At 38.7% G+C, this 18707-nt stretch overlaps 1 protein-coding gene across 1 annotated transcript in view; it reads right to left on the bottom strand.

The window, feature by feature from the left end:
- Positions 1–487: 487 nt before the first annotated feature.
- Positions 488–18707, bottom strand: part of VSTM4 (V-set and transmembrane domain containing 4) — a 32010-nt gene continuing 13790 nt past the window's right edge. Inside the window, exons 6-8 of the mRNA XM_053984431.1 lie at positions 14619–14725; positions 13709–13770; positions 488–3119 (exon numbers count right to left, since the gene is read on the bottom strand). Coding sequence (XP_053840406.1) covers positions 2994–3119; positions 13709–13770; positions 14619–14725 — 295 coding nt within the window. The 3' untranslated portion in view covers positions 488–2993. The remainder of the gene's footprint in view (positions 3120–13708; positions 13771–14618; positions 14726–18707) is intronic.

The following is an 18707-nucleotide window of genomic DNA, read 5'->3' as shown; positions in this document are numbered from 1 at the left end:
AATTCCTCTTAAAAGGAGCTAAATCCATTTATTCTGCATTTCTCATACTAAAGCATATTACACACAATGAAATTTTCTTCTCTGTAGTCTTTCAGTGGGCTGCTTTGACACTTACAGATATGCAATTAATTGCAGGACGATATTTTTCCTTTCCCTGGTGATGTGATCTGACATTATTAAATCTAGGTGGACATTGCATAAGAAAAGATACAGGAAATACCTTCTTGGGAAGATGGGTGTTCTCCCAAGTAATATTTCTGGCCTTGTTTCACTCAGTTGGTCTGTTGCCTTTCAGGATTCTGCTGCATCTGAAGTCAGTTCCAAATAGAAAACATTTAAAAAGCTGGAATTTTCTTCAGAATGAAGAATTCAATTCCAAATACTGTGACTTTCTAAATGCTGTGTAAGAGATAAACACATGTCCTTCAATCTAGGAAGCAATATCCCTCTCTAGGAAGCAATAAATCCTACAGAGACTAAGACAACAAATCTTAAAAATGGTAATTTATTCAGTTCAATTACCTATTATTTTAGGGAATTAGATATCAAACATAAACAAGAATATATAGGATATTAATACATAAAGAATGGTATTCATTAACATGCTGGGCATAAATATACAGTAGAGGATTCTTCAGAACAATGGGCACAATGGCCAGTTCTATGCAAAAGAAATGTAACCAGATCTGAAAGTTTTCACAGCTAAGTGGTCAAATCATTAATGTGTTAGGATTTTAAATTCCAAAGTAGCAACTAATAAATTCTATATTTTTCTAAGGCCTTTTGAACAGCTGTCTGCATTACAGATGTCCTCTCTGAATAGTCAGTTAAACTGGCTGTTTCAAAATTGATCCCTGAATGTTGAATCACTCATTAGCACCAATCTGGTTTTGGTCAATGAATTAGTTGATTGCTGTTGTCACTGAAAGTCCAACACCTGATCACAGAACAAGGAAAGTTACCACGCCCTTTTGGTGGGTGATTAACTCCTGGAATAACGCAAAGGTGAAACAAACATCTTTTTTGACAGCTCACAAATGCAAACATTAAAAATGCAAATAATTACTAACAAATCTACTGATGAAAGCTGGCCTTAGTTTGGAAAGAACTGTTTTGATGATAGAATAGAATTGGAATTAGTACTGTACATAATGGTTAGCCTGATAAGCTTTTCTTAAATTCCTTTTTATAGAAGAGATTTTTATCCAATGTGGAAGAAGATGACTGCATTTTATATTTACAGATCCTGGCTAGACAATAGCAGACTATGTGTGCTGCCTAATCTCTACCACTGTTCAAAAAAGTTAAAAAGCAGTTTATAGAGACTCGCTTTTTCTGGTGAAATCCTCCAAAAGGCAGTGATGTGCTCTGTCACATGGTTGCCCTTGGATGCATGTCCCCATCCTTGATTGTCCCACCATCCTCCTCTCCTGCACTCCCATGCAGTAACAGGAACGAGGGCACGAATGTTCCTGTGGTGATTCCCAGCTGTGCTCTGAGCCCTCCCTGGTGAGAAGCTGTTCTGTCACTAAAGGGGTGTGACCTGTAAAGGAAGAAGCAACTTGGGCCATCTTAGTTATGACTCCAGAGCCCAAGGAGTGCTACTCCAAAATCCACATTAAATACTGCTGAATAAGCAGCCTGTCATGGGGCTCCCTCACAGACCTGGAGAAGACCTGGCACGTGCCAAGTACGGCTCTCCATGACCTGATGGTGACCTAAAGAGCCCAGGCTTCTACATCTCCATGAACTGCACGGTTACTCAGGGGTTAAAGCTTCCCAAGAGCTGAAAGATGTTAGGTATTTGAATTATCACTGAGCTTTGGGGAAATCTAGACGCTGAAGATACATGAGTTTGAAAACATCAGTCCAGCTACTCTTCATGACTGAAATGCCCAGGATGGCACAGAATAGCTCATTTTCCATGAATGTGTATCAGAGGAAAAGGAACCTCTCAGTTATCAAGACGTAAAGTAAAAGGAATGTTATTTTGTGTCCTGACATTAGGTTCACTTCCCTATCTCCTGAGCCCTGGTCTTTCCAAAGAAATAACTCTGAAGTCAGCAGGGCTTTAGAGAGTCTGTTCCATACTGAAGGAGATGATGTGTAATTTTTTCCTCTAGATCAGCAGCTCATTAGTGCAGGCTAAAGGAGGAAACTTTTACAGGTTTGGAAATGCGAAACTAAGTCAAGACCAAAAGCAGTGTCCTGGTTCTCTCAGTTTTTTACTCATTATCAAGTTTTTCCTATTCCCAATCAGAATTTTAAAAAATCAAATCCTGGGAGATATTCCCAAGCTATGAATATTCTTCCTTAAATCATGGGAGTTTAACTATAAATGTTTCCTTCATATTATTTTGAAATATTTTATTTCAAACACCATACTAAAAGTAGCGTACATTTTTAAAGACAATGTCATTTACAAAAGGGAATTTGAAAACATAGAACACAAACCTTTTTAACTATTTCTGAAGAAGGGAAAAAGAAGTAGAAAAAGTAATTTTAGCTTTTCCTTGGCTTCAACAAAAGGTCTCAGCGTTACTGGGTTATTATTTTTCTGATAGGACGAAATGCATTAAAGTGGCCATTTTCCTGGTCAGTGGTCTTTTCCTTCAGTAGCAGGTTGATGGGCAAGGATCCTGCTGTTTGTCCTCCTGAGGCTTGCTAAGATACTGACATTTGCAGCTGGACTCATCACATCAGCAGTAAAGAAGGAATAACGTTTAGTGTTCAAAATGCCCCTGGTGGAACTTCAGTCCATTTCCAACAGAGGTACAGAACACCACAAAGGGGATCTCTGGGATGTCACTTGTTGACCAGCTGCTTTTTCTATGATTACTTTCAACTACATCGTGTTTAAAAGTCTCATAGAAAAATAGAAGTGCATGAATGAATATAAAAAAATAAGGACATTTGTATGATTTTTATAAATAAACAGCACAGCAAGAATTAAATAGAACACAGACAAAGGACATTTATACAGGCATGAACTATTACAGCTTGTTCTCCTCAAAGAGTATCTGTGCGTAGACTGTCATACTGGAAATGCCTTTGGCTTCCTGAATTGGCTTCATCAGTTCAAGTTCAGCATATGTTAAATTCTCCTCTGCGATTTTTGGCTGCAAAACACAACCAACAAATTTGTTATAATGTCATTACCACTGAATGTAGGTATTTGATAACATTGGGTATAGTTCTTCTCCCACCCATTCTAATTCTGCTAGGTTGTTAAGCAGTTTACTCTGCATTAGAGCTAGTTCATAGAAGATGAAATAAAAACAGTATTAAAAACAGGAAACAGGGCTAAGTAGGATTTTCAGATTTGCTTCTAATTTCACAAACACAGAATATTTTGACAATTCAAGTATTATAGATTTGAAAGATGTATGTTAGCAAAATGTTCAGCCTTCTTAATACTAAATTTCCAAATTTTATTTATTGCAGGTTTCACAATATGAAAGATATATGCCAGATGTGCTTTCCAGCTGTAAACCTTGGACCAGTTACATCTCTAATCACAGCCACTCACAGAGCCTCTCAGTATATTTCTTAACAGAACCAAAAAATGTTAAAAATACGCAGAAGGCAGAAAAAACTGGATAGAATTACTGCCATTCCAGTGGAATTTCACCACTTTTGCCAAGCTATAGATGAGTTCAGAGTTTAGAATAAAGGCCATACCACCAAAACTGTCTGCTGTATTACAATGATTGAATTTGACTTAAAACTATAAAATTTAGCTAAGGGAGATGGTCAATAAAATTTACTGAACAAATTTCTCATGTGTGGCAGAAGCTGCCTACTGCTATTGGCAGCTTCATCCAGACTCAGGTGGCTTAGAGGAGGAAAATCTTGTATTGTGCTCCTGCGTGTGTTTTGCTCACAGCTGGGAGTGGGTTGTTCATGTCTAATTCACCTCAGAAAATGTAGCAACAAATAAAATAGTTGCTGTGGAATTGTATGTGAGACCCTCAGTACTTGAAATGGATTTCAGTTCATCTGTAGAAGACTGAGGTTTATGCTCCCTGAAAAAGGGTGAAGTTCTACAGCCCTATGCAAGTGAAGAACTGGAGAATTGGTTCTTTATCTTCTTGAGTACTGTGTTCTACCCAAATAACTGGTGTCCTCAAGTTGAAGTGCAGAAGACAATAAAAAAACCAAAACATTTCAGCCATGAAAATTTTTGCAGTCACAAGAAGTAACCATGAAAAGCTTGCATCTCTCAGACTAAGAAATGGCATTTGTAAACTTAAAACTGAAGTTTAAAGTTCATAAAGTTTCAAATTTCATAAACCAAGTTTTTCCACACAGTACTTAAATGTTAGGAAGAAATTGTAAATATTTGCCAAGGCCAAAAGTTTCACATTTTATTTATTACTTATTTATTTCTGATTTAACACAAATGATTCCTGTTTCATTGAAATGTGTTTGAATAAGTATTGTATTGTCTTCTGCCTAAAAAGATAAGCATCTAATACCCTCTGAAATCAGTCCCTGTGCTCCCCTGCTTCCTGTCCTTCACACTGCGCTGGAATCCTCTCCTTTTGCCGTGACAGTTGCTCACACTCAGCATTTCAGGTTGCTTACATCAGGGTGAGAAAGTTTACACTTTTCCAGCATTAATTTAATCTTATTTCTTCCCTGCAGATCAAATCCTCCAAAATTTGTGCAGCTGCTGCTGTAAGTGGTGTCGCTGAAGTCAACCAATCTGTGCAAAGTGAGTACAAGCCCTTTGCAGGGCACTGCCTGCAGGGCTGGCTCCTTTGCATTTCACTGGTCACACTGTCTTCCCTCCCTCCCCCAATACCCTATTTCATCTCAACTCCTGGTCCTTATTCACTATCAAATGCTCTGCTCTTGACAACATAGAACATTTCCTGCATTTGCTGAATTCTCTGGTGTAATGACAAAAGGAATTCCTGTGGATCCAGACAGATCTTGACTGTAAGAGAAATCAAACATATATTTTCTTTGTTAATATATTAAGACTGAACTGAATCACAGTGTTTAGAAGGACATCTCTCCTATCCTGGCCTTGGCTTAAAGACTTGAAAAAAACTCTTGGTCAACTGCTGTGATGCCTGAAAAATTTTTATATTACCCTCTTCTTTCTATCCTGAGAGTATTAGCCTCAGTTTCTAGGCACTTCAGTTGTTTTCTGCTTTTATGCTAAGTTAGAGATTCCTTTTGAGATTTCAAATGATATGTGCCTGTCTATTCAGTTATGCTAATAACAGAAGCTAAATACAGGAGTTACATTGAGGGTGGACACCACAATAACACCAACAAATGCTGAAGATTTTATTTTCAGTGTATGACAGTATATTGAGTTTCTGTTTGAAGGTATTGAGAATTTTGCTGCCAGCTTTAGTGTCACATCAGACCTTCACACTGCATGTGAAAAGCCTCCTAAAAATGAATCTGATAAAACTTTTGAAACAAAGCTGTTGATCACTGCTAGAGTAAAATTCTACATCCTAAGTCTGATGCAGACATCTGTTGAGGTAGAAATATTTTCATTGTTCTGTAGGAACCAGTTGTTCAGGACAAGTTAAATCTGTATATGTTTTCCCCATGTTTAATCATATTTCTTATGTTTCCATTTAGAAAATGCCGCATGTCCTAAAATAGCCACCCTAATGCCCAGCTCATGTAAATTTTAGAAGTGAGATTTATGAAATCATATTGTCCAGGTGTTTTATTATATTATCTCAAAATTGCATTGTTTTCCAGTGTAGATTATCTCTTTATTCTTACCTTATTCTATTATGTTTGGATATGAAAAATAACACTAGATTCCCCAAAATAAGTCATTGGGCAGTAGTGGCTGATGTGTTGCTTTCATACATTTTTATGATGTTCCTATAGTAAACATAATTTAATAAAGCCAAAACACACTAAATAAATAATTGCATCTAGAAAAGCAATAAAACCAAATAAAATTAGTACTTTCATAAGTGGAAAAGGTACTTCAATTACTGCTACAAGCAACAGCACACCATAAAATGTGTAGAATAATTTCCCTTATGCATATTTCTAGTATGTAATAATTTGATTGAAAATATGAGGAAACACACAGGAGGTTCAAAATTGTGAAAGGTATACAGTTTTCAGCAAAAGATGTGTAATAACAGTACATGGGAGCCAATAGCACTTTAAGTACCTGTGGTAGCCAGGTTTTTATTCCATACACTCTTCTGCACTTCATTTATCAACCACATGTTTAATTTCATTTTGCTGGTTTGTTTGTCCAAAACCAACTTTTTTGAGCAGACAGGGAAAAAAAAAACCCTAATTCTACAATTTAATCTCTCATTAGGATTGGATATTGTCTTGGCAGTGTTAACCTGAAACCGTGCCACCACCTTCTTTCTGGAACAATTGTGTGACTTTAATAACTGGTGTTATAGGTGGGATGGAGGGTAGGGCAGAAGAGGAAGAGACAATGAATGACCGGCCATTCACCCTTCTCTTTCTGTCCTGGGTCTTCCTCTAGGAGGTCATTGAGATTTCTAGGGCTACAACCTTTTATAAAAAATTGCATCATTGTTCTAAAATAATATTGAAATTATTTTTTCAAGTAGGATTCTATTCCAATGTTGCATTCCTAGATACAGTATTTATCTTTTATGTCTGTTTTCTCATCTTGGGATCATACACTTTGCCAAAATATAAATTAGGAAGAGTTATGATTTTCCAGTGTATCTTCTGGCAAATGCAAAATGATTCCTCTTCCAGGTTTCTTCCAGTTTAATTTTAGTTTATTCCAGTCACAGAGCTTCTTCCCATTGGCAACTATTCAAAAGAGTTCACTTATAGGAACATTTTTCTTATTAAGCAATCCGCAAGGTCTATCATGTGAATATGTAAAAGAAACTAAAGTATGTGTCTATATAGTTTTGTTTTTATTGGGTTTATCTAGTATATAAATGTGTTAGAAATTAACTAGAAGGGTTGGGGTTTTAATCAAAATTATTCTGAATTTTATTTCATAATTACCAGGAACGTCAAGTTTGCTCCTACCAGGCTTAGCTAGTTTGTTTCTTTGCAGCCTCAAGGATGTTTGCTGTGAGCAATGTCAGACTTGAAAGTTCTTGAAGTTTTAACTAAGACCACTCTCATCCAAATTTGTGATTAGGTATGAAGAAAACAAGCAAATAATAACCTTATAAATTTAACTTCTCTGGAAAAACAACTGATGCCAACTTGCACTGCTGCAATCTGACTGTTCCATGACCACACACATTATCATGAAGATGACAAACCCAATGGGAATTTTTAGTTTACTATCAAAAATAAGCAGAAAAGGCCTGACTTCCCACTTCATTTCAGTCTTAAATATTTTAGAGACTATTGCTGCAGACATTCTCCTTTGAATTCAGCGTCTATATAATCACATGTAATGTAGTTTTTTGTTTGAGATACGATACAGAAAGACTTATATACAGGGGAAAAAAACCCTATAGATGACATTGAATTTTCATCTCTGAGTTTTCTGGATTTAACAAGCATATGTCCCAAATTGTGCACATGGCAGGGGGCTAGAAGTAGATGATCTCTAAGGTCTCTTCTAAAGCCATTCTATGAAATTCCAGTCAGAGCTTCACAGTATTTTTAGTAACTCTGGTTTCCTGCAGTAACACTTGAAAATGAAACTCCACCTTCCCTGGCATGCCCTGCACTCATGAGTGAATGGATTAGGTCAGCAAGGATAAAACCCTGCCAATTCTGCAGATGTTTGCTGATGTGATTACCAGTACATGGCAAACTGCCACCTGTGGCCCAGCCATGCCTGCTGTTGGGTGGACACGTGGTGCCCAGAGATGATGCAGGAAGTGCAAATGGGAAAGGTACAGAGTCAAGAAGTGCTGCTGATGTTTGTCTGATCCAGTCTCTAGGAATTGCACTTCTTGCCAGGTTACTCCACAGCACCAAGGAGGCAGCCTTGCCCCACTGCCATGAAGGAGCTCTTCTTAGCAAGCACATTCTGGAACTACCATTATTTTTCTCTCCCTTTCTCTTGCAAAAGCCAAACTTGACTCTTTGGCCTTTTTCCTTTCATGTTTGAGAAACATCCTGTTTTGTAGTCACAGTCAGTAAAAAGCTCCACAGAAAAAATGCAGATACTGTCCAGATGGCACAGCTCAGGAGCACCCAGTGTCACTGCTGAGCACACTCCACCCAAAGTGCTGAGGCAGGACTCCCAGGGCCAGCTGACTGGGCTTGTTACCACAGGAGGAGATTGCTGGCTGTCTCTGTATGCATGCCCAGAAGGGTGGAAACTGCATGCTGAGTGCAGCCTAAAGGAAAGGGGGTAGCCCATCATCTCCCCTGCGTATCTCCTTTCCAAAGCACTTGCTTTTTACAGCCATGGAGGGGATGGGATGTGGCTGCCAGCTAGGCCATCACTGAAGGGTCAGTGAGTGAGGTGAAAGTGAGGATGTGCTGAAGCAAAGATCCAGCATGTTCGGTGGGTGGGCTGCCACTCCCTTGCCTGGGCCACCCGAGACACTGGAGAAAGCACATGCTGGCAGTGGGGTCAGGCAGGAGAAAATTCGCTGTAGCTTCAGAGGGAGAAGGATCTGATAGTCTTGGTTTTAAATCTACATTGGAAAATCCCTCCCTTTAAAATATGTGGCCTTTCTTGTGCTAAAATCAGTAGTGCTCTTGAGGGCCACAGATCCACTTAATGCTCAAACCCTATAAACTTTAGTGGCATGACTTCCTCATTAAGATTGTACCATAACTCAGAAGTCAGAAAAAGATTTTTTTTTTAAGAGCTTCAAGTGTTTACCAATGTCAGTAACTTGATTGCTAGTAGAAAGCCAGAGATACCCCTGTAACAGAGGAGCTTCAGAAATTACTTCTGCAGAAGTTCTGAAGCTAGATCTGCAAAATTAGTTATCCTCTAGAAATCCATCTACTGGCCAGTAAGAGTGCTGAAATATCAAGAGAGACATTCAGTGCCAAAGCTAAGAAATATGATATTGGAAAATATGGAGAGTAGTAATTATGTCTTTTAGTGGCATTATCAGTTAAAAAGGGCAGATTTTTTCCCATTAAGATGCCTATTTTTTACTCCCTATAGCATAAAATGTTTCCTATACTCCCTGAGAGTATGTCCCTGAGAACAATATCTACAACAATTTGTGAAGACTCGTTCACCATTACATCTAAATTTTGTTATTGAATCTGACAGACGTTATGATTACAGAGTCAGGGATGAAGATGATTTGATAAGTCTAACTGAATGAGTTTTGGGGGAAGAGCATCCTCACCTTTGCTAATGCTCTATTGCTTTTACAGGTGCAGTTATTCCTAGATTCTAAACCAACATTGGTGGAAATCAGGCTGATTCCTTCTTATCATTCAAAAAAAAAAAAGTTTTCACTTCGTTGGTGACACTTTTGTTACTCCAAATGTGTTATCTCCTGAATGTGTAAATGATATTCATGTCCTATGGACATCTCACATCCTACGAAGAAACTTAAAAATAAAAAGGATTATTCATCTTACAGAGAGAGGAATTATGAGGACTGAATGGAATTAATAAAGAATAACAGGGAGTCAAGGGAAAAACTGTTCACCAGCCCTTTGTATATCATATGTATCGTCTTACTGGGAGTCTGTGGAGATCAATAATGCCTTAAGAAATTGGGAGCTTAAATCATCACTCTGTTACATGTTATGGAGAAAGCAACTCTTCTAACAGAGGGTGGCACAGCTTTTAATTTAAAGTCATCCAGTAGAAGGGAAGACCTGATTGCTCCCAGCTTCAGAATTCAAAAATTACTCAGCAGATGTATTTCACTTTATTTTTCTTTCTCAAGGAAAGGGCAAATGATACCTACAGCTAAGACTACTGAGGAATCCTACTAGTTGTGCAAAATACTGACTGCTAGAAATTTCCTTCCACCTTAGATAACCATAATCCCTTTCTGTTTCTCAAGTAGCTTTCACACCATCATCATCAGAAGCACATCTCAGTAACCATGGAGCACTGAGCCACTGGTGATCCAGTCCATGCTGAAATAAACAATGCTGTCTACGCTGTATAAGCTGAAGGCAGATGTGTGCTTCTCTTAAACAGCTCAGCACTATGGTCACTGAGAGGACTCTGCTCCAGAAGTCACACAGGAACCCCTCTGTGGTGGGGAGCAAGAGAAGCCAGATATACTCTGTTCAACAGAGAGGGTATTCAAGAGATTGGTCAGTGTAGGAACAGCAGAAGCCAAATCTTGTGGACTGTGACACTTACATGGATGTGTTTGAAGAACTAAGCCCAAGGGACAATTTGTAATACAGGAGATAGATACCTGATTTCAAAGTGTGATATTTATATGATATAGCAGAGTGCACACGTCAGTGGCAGAATCAGAAGATTCCCTACAGCTTGTCTTATCTAAGCAGAAATTCCTACCCTTAAAATTTAGTGTGAAAATTATGAAGTCAACAAAAATTTTGCATAAGTAAAGATTTGAAGGTCTGATCCAACCTGAAGTTGGTTGGAGTGTATCACGCAGGAGCTCCTCAGATTGATGGTTTAAACCTTCATGGAAAGATACTAAAGCCTTTTCATTTAGATGATGTTCTGTAACTGACACTCTTGGGCTATGACAGCTAATCACTACGAGGCAATGAAAGCCTTACCAGAAAATTTGGTTGAGGAAGTAGAAGATTTATATCTACCAACTCAAAGGGCTAAGTACTTAAGGCTAGAGTAGAACAGCCCTTAGAGAGAAGAGTTTGTGGGCCCCCAGAATTTTCTTTTTCATAATGACTCTCTGTGCTTCTTGCATGCTATAAAAAACATCCCTTTTTGCATTTCAGCATCTCTATTTCCTTTGATCTGTACACATTTCTCATTGATGCTAATAGAGAATGACACTGATGGGGAATATTTTTGCAACAGGGGGAACATAGAATTGTTATTCTGGCTAAAGCAAAAGCAATATGACTTAAGCAGAGTATTTAGAAGGCTTTACTCAAAGCTGTGCAATTGAACTTGGTATTAGGCTTTCTCTCTCTTTTTTTTTTTTTTTTAATTTTCATTGAGATTATGTCCATATTTTATCCAGGTTATTGTGTTCTTGTAAAATTATACTACAACCCACTCTAGCACGTTAACAACAAAAGAAATTCTCTAGCTTATTATAAACATCTTTCAAGAAACCAAAAGCATATGTCCTCTGGAAATAATTTTGCTGGTATTTAGGCTATTACAAAAAAATTTCCCAAAACACTGGAATTATTTTGTAATGTTCCTTTACACTCTAGCTTGTTAGCTTAGGTTTTCTAGAATATTGTCCCAGTGCCCCAGTATAGTTTCTTCCTTGGGTTGCACAGGGAAGATGAAAAAGTAGCCCAGAAACTCAGCAATTTGTGTCTCTCTTTGCAGTAGTGATTATGTGATACGTGTGCCATCAGTGAAAAAAGACCTAGTGTAGACACCAGCTGTGCAATCATTATAGCTGGAAAGAAAAGGTTATTTTATCCTGCAGAGATGTGGCAGGATGATGATAATTTTTTTTGCCCCAAAGCAGATGGAGAATTTAAAATCTGAGAATTTTTGAGAATTAAAATGGGGAGACAAGTTTACTAAAAATAAAAAAAAAAAAGTTTCATTTAGATGTATTTGATATGTCTTTTTCTCTGTATTTTCTGTATTTTATATCTTTCTTTAAACTTCTTTAACTTCAATTAGTTTCATTTTCCTAACTGAAAAAAAAAAAAAGTAGTTTAAAAGCAGAAAGTATGGATTATTTTTTCCTGAGAATTCAAAAACATGGACAACTGTGTTGTAAAAGGAGGCAAGAAGAACAGAATTGAGAAACTGCTCTGGGAAGTGCCCTGCTCAGCTTCTGAGTGTGCCTTACAGACTGACTTTGGTTTTGTTTACTTTGTCCCTTAATGCACTTTATTGCTAGGTGAGTCCATATTTGTTCCATCACTTTTTAACTTAAAACTAACTCATGTCCAAAGACTGTGTACTTTCTGGGGGCTGCTGCATCTCTCCTGCTGCACTCTGAGGTGAAATATGAAAGGGAAGAGAGCAACATATGGAAACAGCTGCCTGACTGAAGTCCAACAGCAAGGCATTAAAACAGTTTGCTGTCTGCATGCAGTGTGTGGATCCTCAGTTGTGCTAGGGGAGACAAAGCTGATTTCGTTGTTTGAAAAGGCTTTACTCCTGCTCACCTCCAAAGTGTTTGGACCTTGACTCATGTTGAATAGCAAGAAGGGAAGAGCAACAGCTATTTGAGGGCTTTCCTTGGAATTATTCCAGAAAGAAAAAGTATCTGGAAACAGATTTCCTTCAAGTTCAGCATGTGTTGATGTGTTTTATTGACCTGCAGGAAGTATCTGAGTACTTTAACTGGTGAGAGCTTTTCCTAAGAGAGCTGAAGACTGCCTGATTACTGGTGTGCCCACGTGCTGGAATTTACTCCATGTGCAGGGCAAAGGGTGGCTGTCACCCCTGGTGCCAAGTGCTCTCATCTGTGTCTTTGTCCTCTTAGCACAGCTTTGGCCTGCCACATGTCAACAAAAGGACTTTTTCATGGAGTTTTAAAACTCTGCCTCTTCCTCTACCAAAGCCTGACCTGTATAAGCAGAGTCTGGCCAAGGGGCGATCCCAGCAGGACCAGTAGAGGAACAACAAGCTCCATATCCAAGCAGTAAAATTGCCTAAGATATTAGCTGAACTGTTCTCAAGTCACCTGGCATTATGTCCAGGTATTCAGGGTTGTAAAAAGTAGAGATTTTTTACTGACAATTGGTGGGAAAGCTCCTAATTCTAAGCCTCACCTGAAAGTGAAACCATCACATGGCATTTGAGTTATTCCAGTGGCGTAATTTTAGGCATCCACCTTCACCTAATATAGAAAGTTGGTCTCTCTGGGATCTCTCTATTGCCAGAGAAGGAAGAAATTATTCCCAAAAGGCAACTCAGAGCAGCAGTCTGAATTACCTGGAGCATCAGGCTCCGACTCTAACTCATCTCTCTTTCTGTTGTCTACACAGAAAACAGAGCAGACCACAGCAGCTATAGGCATCTGAAGTGAGCTGGTATAAAACTCTGTCACTCTATTACCACTGGATGTCTTGTCCAGCCACTGCTTTCTTACAAAAGCAGAGGAACGTCTCACAATCCATCTGATTTGTCTGGCATGTATCTGCAAGGGTATATTTCAAACAGAAACTCATACCCAAGAGAAACTGTTATATGAAGGTTTTTTTCCTCAGTATGAGCTATATATATCCATCTTATAACTGCAATTCAAGGCATTTCTGACTTATACCAATGAAATAAAGCAGAATAAGGCTCCCCATTTCTCACTTGAAAAGTCTCAAAAGAAGTGTGAACACTACAGTAATGATTCTGTCAGTAACTGGTATTTTTTTCCAAAACACCAGCTGCTAGAAGCACGTGAGAATGAATAGCAGGTTTCATTTAAGGACAGGCCAAGTTTGTAGACATGAGAACTGCTAGAAAGCTGGAAAATAAAATTCAGTGTAACATAATGCTCAAAATGAAAAGAACCAAGATAATTCATCACTTGAAAAATTATTACTTAAAAAAAAAAAATACCTGTATAATTTTTAAGGTGATTTATAATATATGAACTTAAAGAGTTCTGGCAACATTACAGCATTTGTATTGAGAGAGAAGAGTATACAGAAAATTATGTCATTGAAAATTACTCACCAGGATCAATTTTCTTTGAGGTTTCAAGAGCTTGGGCTTTGGAAAATTATTGGCAATTGGAGCTACAAAAATAAATATTAAGGGATCATTTCACATTGTTATCATTCACTGTCATTTTTAGTATATGTATTAGCAATCTATAAATTACATATAAATATCAAATTAGAAGCAAATGTATGTACTTATATAAGAGTTTAACCATATTTTAGGTATTTTACAAGGAAACATAATCAATGTTTTGAATTAGAAAAATTCATAAGATTAAAGAATCTGATATGCAAGACATGCTGTTTGTATGCAAATATTAGAGTAAGTATACCCTCTGGGAACTGATCATTTGTGACCTAACCCACAGTAAATCTTCACGTCCTTTCCCTCTTCTCTCCCACTGGCTTAGCACTGGCAGTGTTGCTCAGAAAATACACCCAAGAGTTTGTGAGACTGACCCCGGAGTTGCAAATCCTCTTGGAAATGAAGTCCCCCAGAGACTGCTCTCTATCTGCTCAGTTTGCTTGACTTCCCAAGTGCACCACCAGTTTTAAAGAGTGCAATGTGCTGGCTTCCCTCAGAATATCCCCAGACAAGTACGTTCAACTTGCTAACTTTAACCTTTTCTTTGAGCAGGGTGAATATTGCTGCAGAGGTTCCTCTCTCTCCTCTAGTTAGTAGGAGCTGAGACCCCCTGCTTGGACTCATTGAGTAGCATCTCAGAATGGCTAAAGCTGCAGGGAGGTGACAGCCTGTCCCACAGCAGGTACAGGGCATTTCTTCCCCCAAGATGGGAGCAAGAAAAGGCCACCTCACAGCAGAGAAGGTGGCAAAGTGCAGGATTCCTGACGTCCCACACTCTGCTGTCCCTCCATGGTTGTGCTCAGGATTTGAAATACCTCTGTGCCTCTTATTTTCATACCTTTTGCTGGGATGGCTGGTGGCTGCTCCAGTTTCTCTTTCTTTTTCTTTACCTTCTTAGGCTGTAGAGGAGACATGCTCGTCACACTGGTAACTGTCTCACCAGAGCTGCAAAGCAAAGGCCCAAAAGTGAGGGGAAAATTAAAGCAATGGAGGGAAAGTTTGTCCCTGTGAGTCCATGCAAACACATCACCTTCCACTTGTGGGAGCCCGTGCCCAACAACCTGGGTTGTGATCTGGGTATATAGTGAAAAACCTCTTATGGGGGTTGGAAATGCTCTGGGTTTTGCATTTTTTCAGCCACATAGTATGGCTGAGAAACTCAAAGAGTCTCACTCATCCTGGCATAGAAAAAGCAAACGGTCAGGTTTAAACAAGACCCATTTCATAGCACCTATTCCTTAAAAGCATGTATGACCCCACTGCTGCACCTAGGGTGAACTTCTGCCCACCTGCCCTCGAGGGTCAGAGGCTCAGACAGATTACAATAGTTACATAAGCTCCCATGGGAAGTGTATGGCAAAGCGAAATCTTTGCTGCTGATTCTTGGCTAAGACTGGCCCTGCAACTAGGAGAGCATGCAGCATGTCTTCAGGCAGCTCAAAAACCCACATCTGCAAAATCTGGCTTCTTCAAGGGGGCCAGTGTGCCCAGGGAATATAAAAAAAAGAAGCTGTGCTCCACTCTCTAACTCAGGCATTCCCCAGTACATCTGTGCTGAAAAGGTGCTCTTAACTATGAGGGAAGAATACAAGTTATACTGTAAACAGATTCCAATCTGCTGGATTTTTTACCCTTATTGCCTCCCAAAGGCTGAGATCAAAAATCCTGCTGTGAATATTCAGGGCTCGGATACGCAGTCAGGTTGCAGTGGCTGGCACTGCGGGTCACTGAGCTGTGGTGACTGACTCTGCAAGGGCTCCCTGCTTGCAGCTACAGGGGAATAACACTGTACTGGCTTAAGTGGTAATGGAAGGAATCTTAACTTACAGCTGGGGTGTGGGGAGAGTGTAAACCATTCAGTTATGATGACCACGGTGATGGAGGTGACTTGGCAAGCAGTGGTTGCTCAGCTGCATCTGCCCCTGGGCTCACCCTGTAGAAGGTTAGGGCAGTGTGGTTGTGGGGACCTTTCTCTTCTGTGCTCTGAGTTCCACCACGCCATGGAACACAACCAGGGTCTCCACAGTTGTTAACACTGACAGCACTTATTTCACTGAATTTTAAATCATTTGTCCCAAGCTCCTGCTCCTCTCCAGATTCTTTTGCATAATGAAACACTATATTAATAGAATAAAATACTCAGACTGGGCAAAAGACTTAATGAAAGTTAAGATGTCTCAGCTATTGCCCACACAAGAACAACAAAATTACAGACATTACCATTTTACGCAGTTGTAAATTCAAATGAATGTCACTACCACTGGTAAAATCACTCTGGATTTACACTTGTGTGGATTGCAAAAAGACTCTGGTTTGCTAGTTTTCCCAAGTTCTGTTTCATGTACTCAGTCAAAAACATAGGTTTGCTGCCAAACTTTCTAAAAAGTGTTTAAAAAATAAAATATGTTCACAATTTACAAATAAATCACATCTTATGTAAACTGAGGGCTGGATTGAAACCATTTCGAAGTCTGCCTGCTCTACTATGAACCGATCCCACAACAACCATTTGTATCTATACCAAAATCAAGATGAAATGGTTTAAAACCAGCAGAAAATTAAACTGTTCTGCCTGGTTTCTTTGTTTAAACAGAAAACTACCTAAAAAAAAAAGACTACCAAAAAGGAGATGAGAATGATTTTTTTAAATGTTTTTGGTTTTAATAATCCAAGGTCATTAAGGCAGATGTGTAGCTTAAAGATGCTGTTGTTATGACATAACTTCTTTAAGCACAGTATATGAAAAAGCTTGGCGTCAATTCATTGCATTAATTATTCCTGCTTTACCATGAAAAGAGAAGCTACAAAAAATGTATTTGAGACTTGCAAATTTCTTTTAAATGCCAGGGCCATACAGGGTTAATTAATTCTGGGAGATACAATAACTATACTTGCTGTCTCAGAACTGAGCTCCTCAAACCAAACAAGGAGGCTCAGAAAAGACTCCTTGGCTCTGAAACACTGCCTCTTTGTGAGCTTGTCTTGTTCTATGTCTAAAAGGAAAGTTAGTTTTTTATCTCCAGCTCCTTCTTCAGCCCCTGGGCCTCTATTTCAATGGTGTCATGTGGTGCATTTCTTGAAGGATCTAATGAGTTTTCAGAGTGCAAGATTAACACAGGTGTTTGGGGAAGTAACCTGTAGAAGATGTGTAATAATCTTGGAACCGGGCAGCAGTTGTCCTGAAGGTCATGGCTGTTGCCAGACCTACTGAATTTTGGCTTTGCTATCCTTACTAGAGTCTAGGATGTGGAACTTCCTGTTGTCATCTAAGTCAGCTATTTTCTCTTGTCAAAGGTCTGCAGGGGGGTGACAAAAAATTCACCTGAGTGAACTGGAAGTTACTTAGATATTTTCCAGATAGGAGAGCTGTGTGAAAAGGTGCCAGGGATATCTGGATTCTTGTTTCTGGTTCTGTGTGGCAGAATGTGCTCCTGTAATGTGAGATTGGCACTGTGGAACCAAGGTGTTGAGATGGACAGCTTTCTGAGGCACTTTATTTACCTCCAATTACTTATCTCCAGAAAAGCAGTAACTGAAGGACTAGAGAGTTCAGGCCAACACAAATATAAAATACAACAAAAAATGTTCCTGCTTTCAAAGCTTCACCTCCTGGGGTTTTCTGGATCTGAAAACTGGCAAGATGATCCAGTAACAAGGAAAATAATATGAAGAAGGGTATTTAAAGAAAATACCAGAAAATGCAATTAGGTGGTTTGGAAAACTAAAAATAACTGTACTATTTTATTTAGGCAGTTATTTTTAAAATGTGGTAAAGAAATGGATTTTGGTCAACTCATTTTTTTTCCTTAATTTGTTATTGGTCAAGTAGCAAACCAAAACCTAAACATTTGCTTTGTTATACTCAGGAAATCTGGATTTAATTTTCTTTTCTACCATGGCCATTTTGTGAGACCTGGGGCAAATCACTTAGCCCGTTGTGCTTTAGATTCCAATTAAAAGCAAAAACATCATTCTGATGTCAAGACATAAAATATTTTAAGATGCCTAGGTATTACTGCAGTGGGAATACAGACATTTCTTAGACACCAGACTATTAATGTAATTTTGAAAGTAGATTCTACTCTGTGTTTGAAATATCACTAAGGGAGCTGGAGTTGAGCTTCTCTAATCAAGGCTGAATTTTGCACAGTAGTAATTTTAAATGACAAGAATCTCATGCATATTAGTTAATCAGTTTGGCCTAATGGATATTTAGACAGTAAGTTTTGGGTCTAAATGTGTTGAATTAAGTTCCAAGACAAGGAATTTGCAGATGAAGAGCAATGAGTTCAAAGGAAGTGATGGTTTGTGTTTTGAGCAGAGGGTGGAAAATAAATGGTACCAAGTATGAAACATAATTATGATGCTGGTAACACTTTCATAGGTATTTAATTTTAAATCCCCAAAGTCAATGCACTTTAGGCATGCATTTGTGTGATCGAGGACTTCATTAGCATAACTTGTCATACTGAAATACATGAAACCATGTTTTTATCCATAGAGTCATGCATTTCTTTCACTTCTAGAGAATCTGTTTGATAGTGAAGAAATTACCTTGGCTTGTTTTCTCCCTAAGTTCAGTGTTTGCAGCAGTATCACTGCTACATCATCTATTCCCAGAGTTTGTAGTATGCGTTTTTATCTGACTGCCATGCTCCATTTTTTCAGTTGGCTCTCATTTTTCTTCTCTTTTTATGTTCCCTACCAATATACTTTGATTTCCTCCCCCTTTCCATTCTTTTTTGTTGGTTTGTTTTTTGTAATTCCAACTTTGTCCCAGCAGTTAATAAAGAAGGGGGAAAGTGAAAACATACAGGAAAAAATGAAAACTGCTGAGCTGTCTCTAAATTTTTGGGTGGTGCAATGGCTGGTCAAGGTCGCAGAAGAAAGATCTGTCCATAAATAACGTGGAAGTTTTGGTTTGTAC

The sequence above is a fragment of the Vidua macroura genome, chromosome 8 (assembly GCF_024509145.1).
Source record: "Vidua macroura isolate BioBank_ID:100142 chromosome 8, ASM2450914v1, whole genome shotgun sequence".
Taxonomy (NCBI): domain Eukaryota; kingdom Metazoa; phylum Chordata; class Aves; order Passeriformes; family Viduidae; genus Vidua; species Vidua macroura.
Note: the sequence above shows the minus strand (reverse complement) of the source record. Positions and strands in the feature narration are given on the sequence as shown.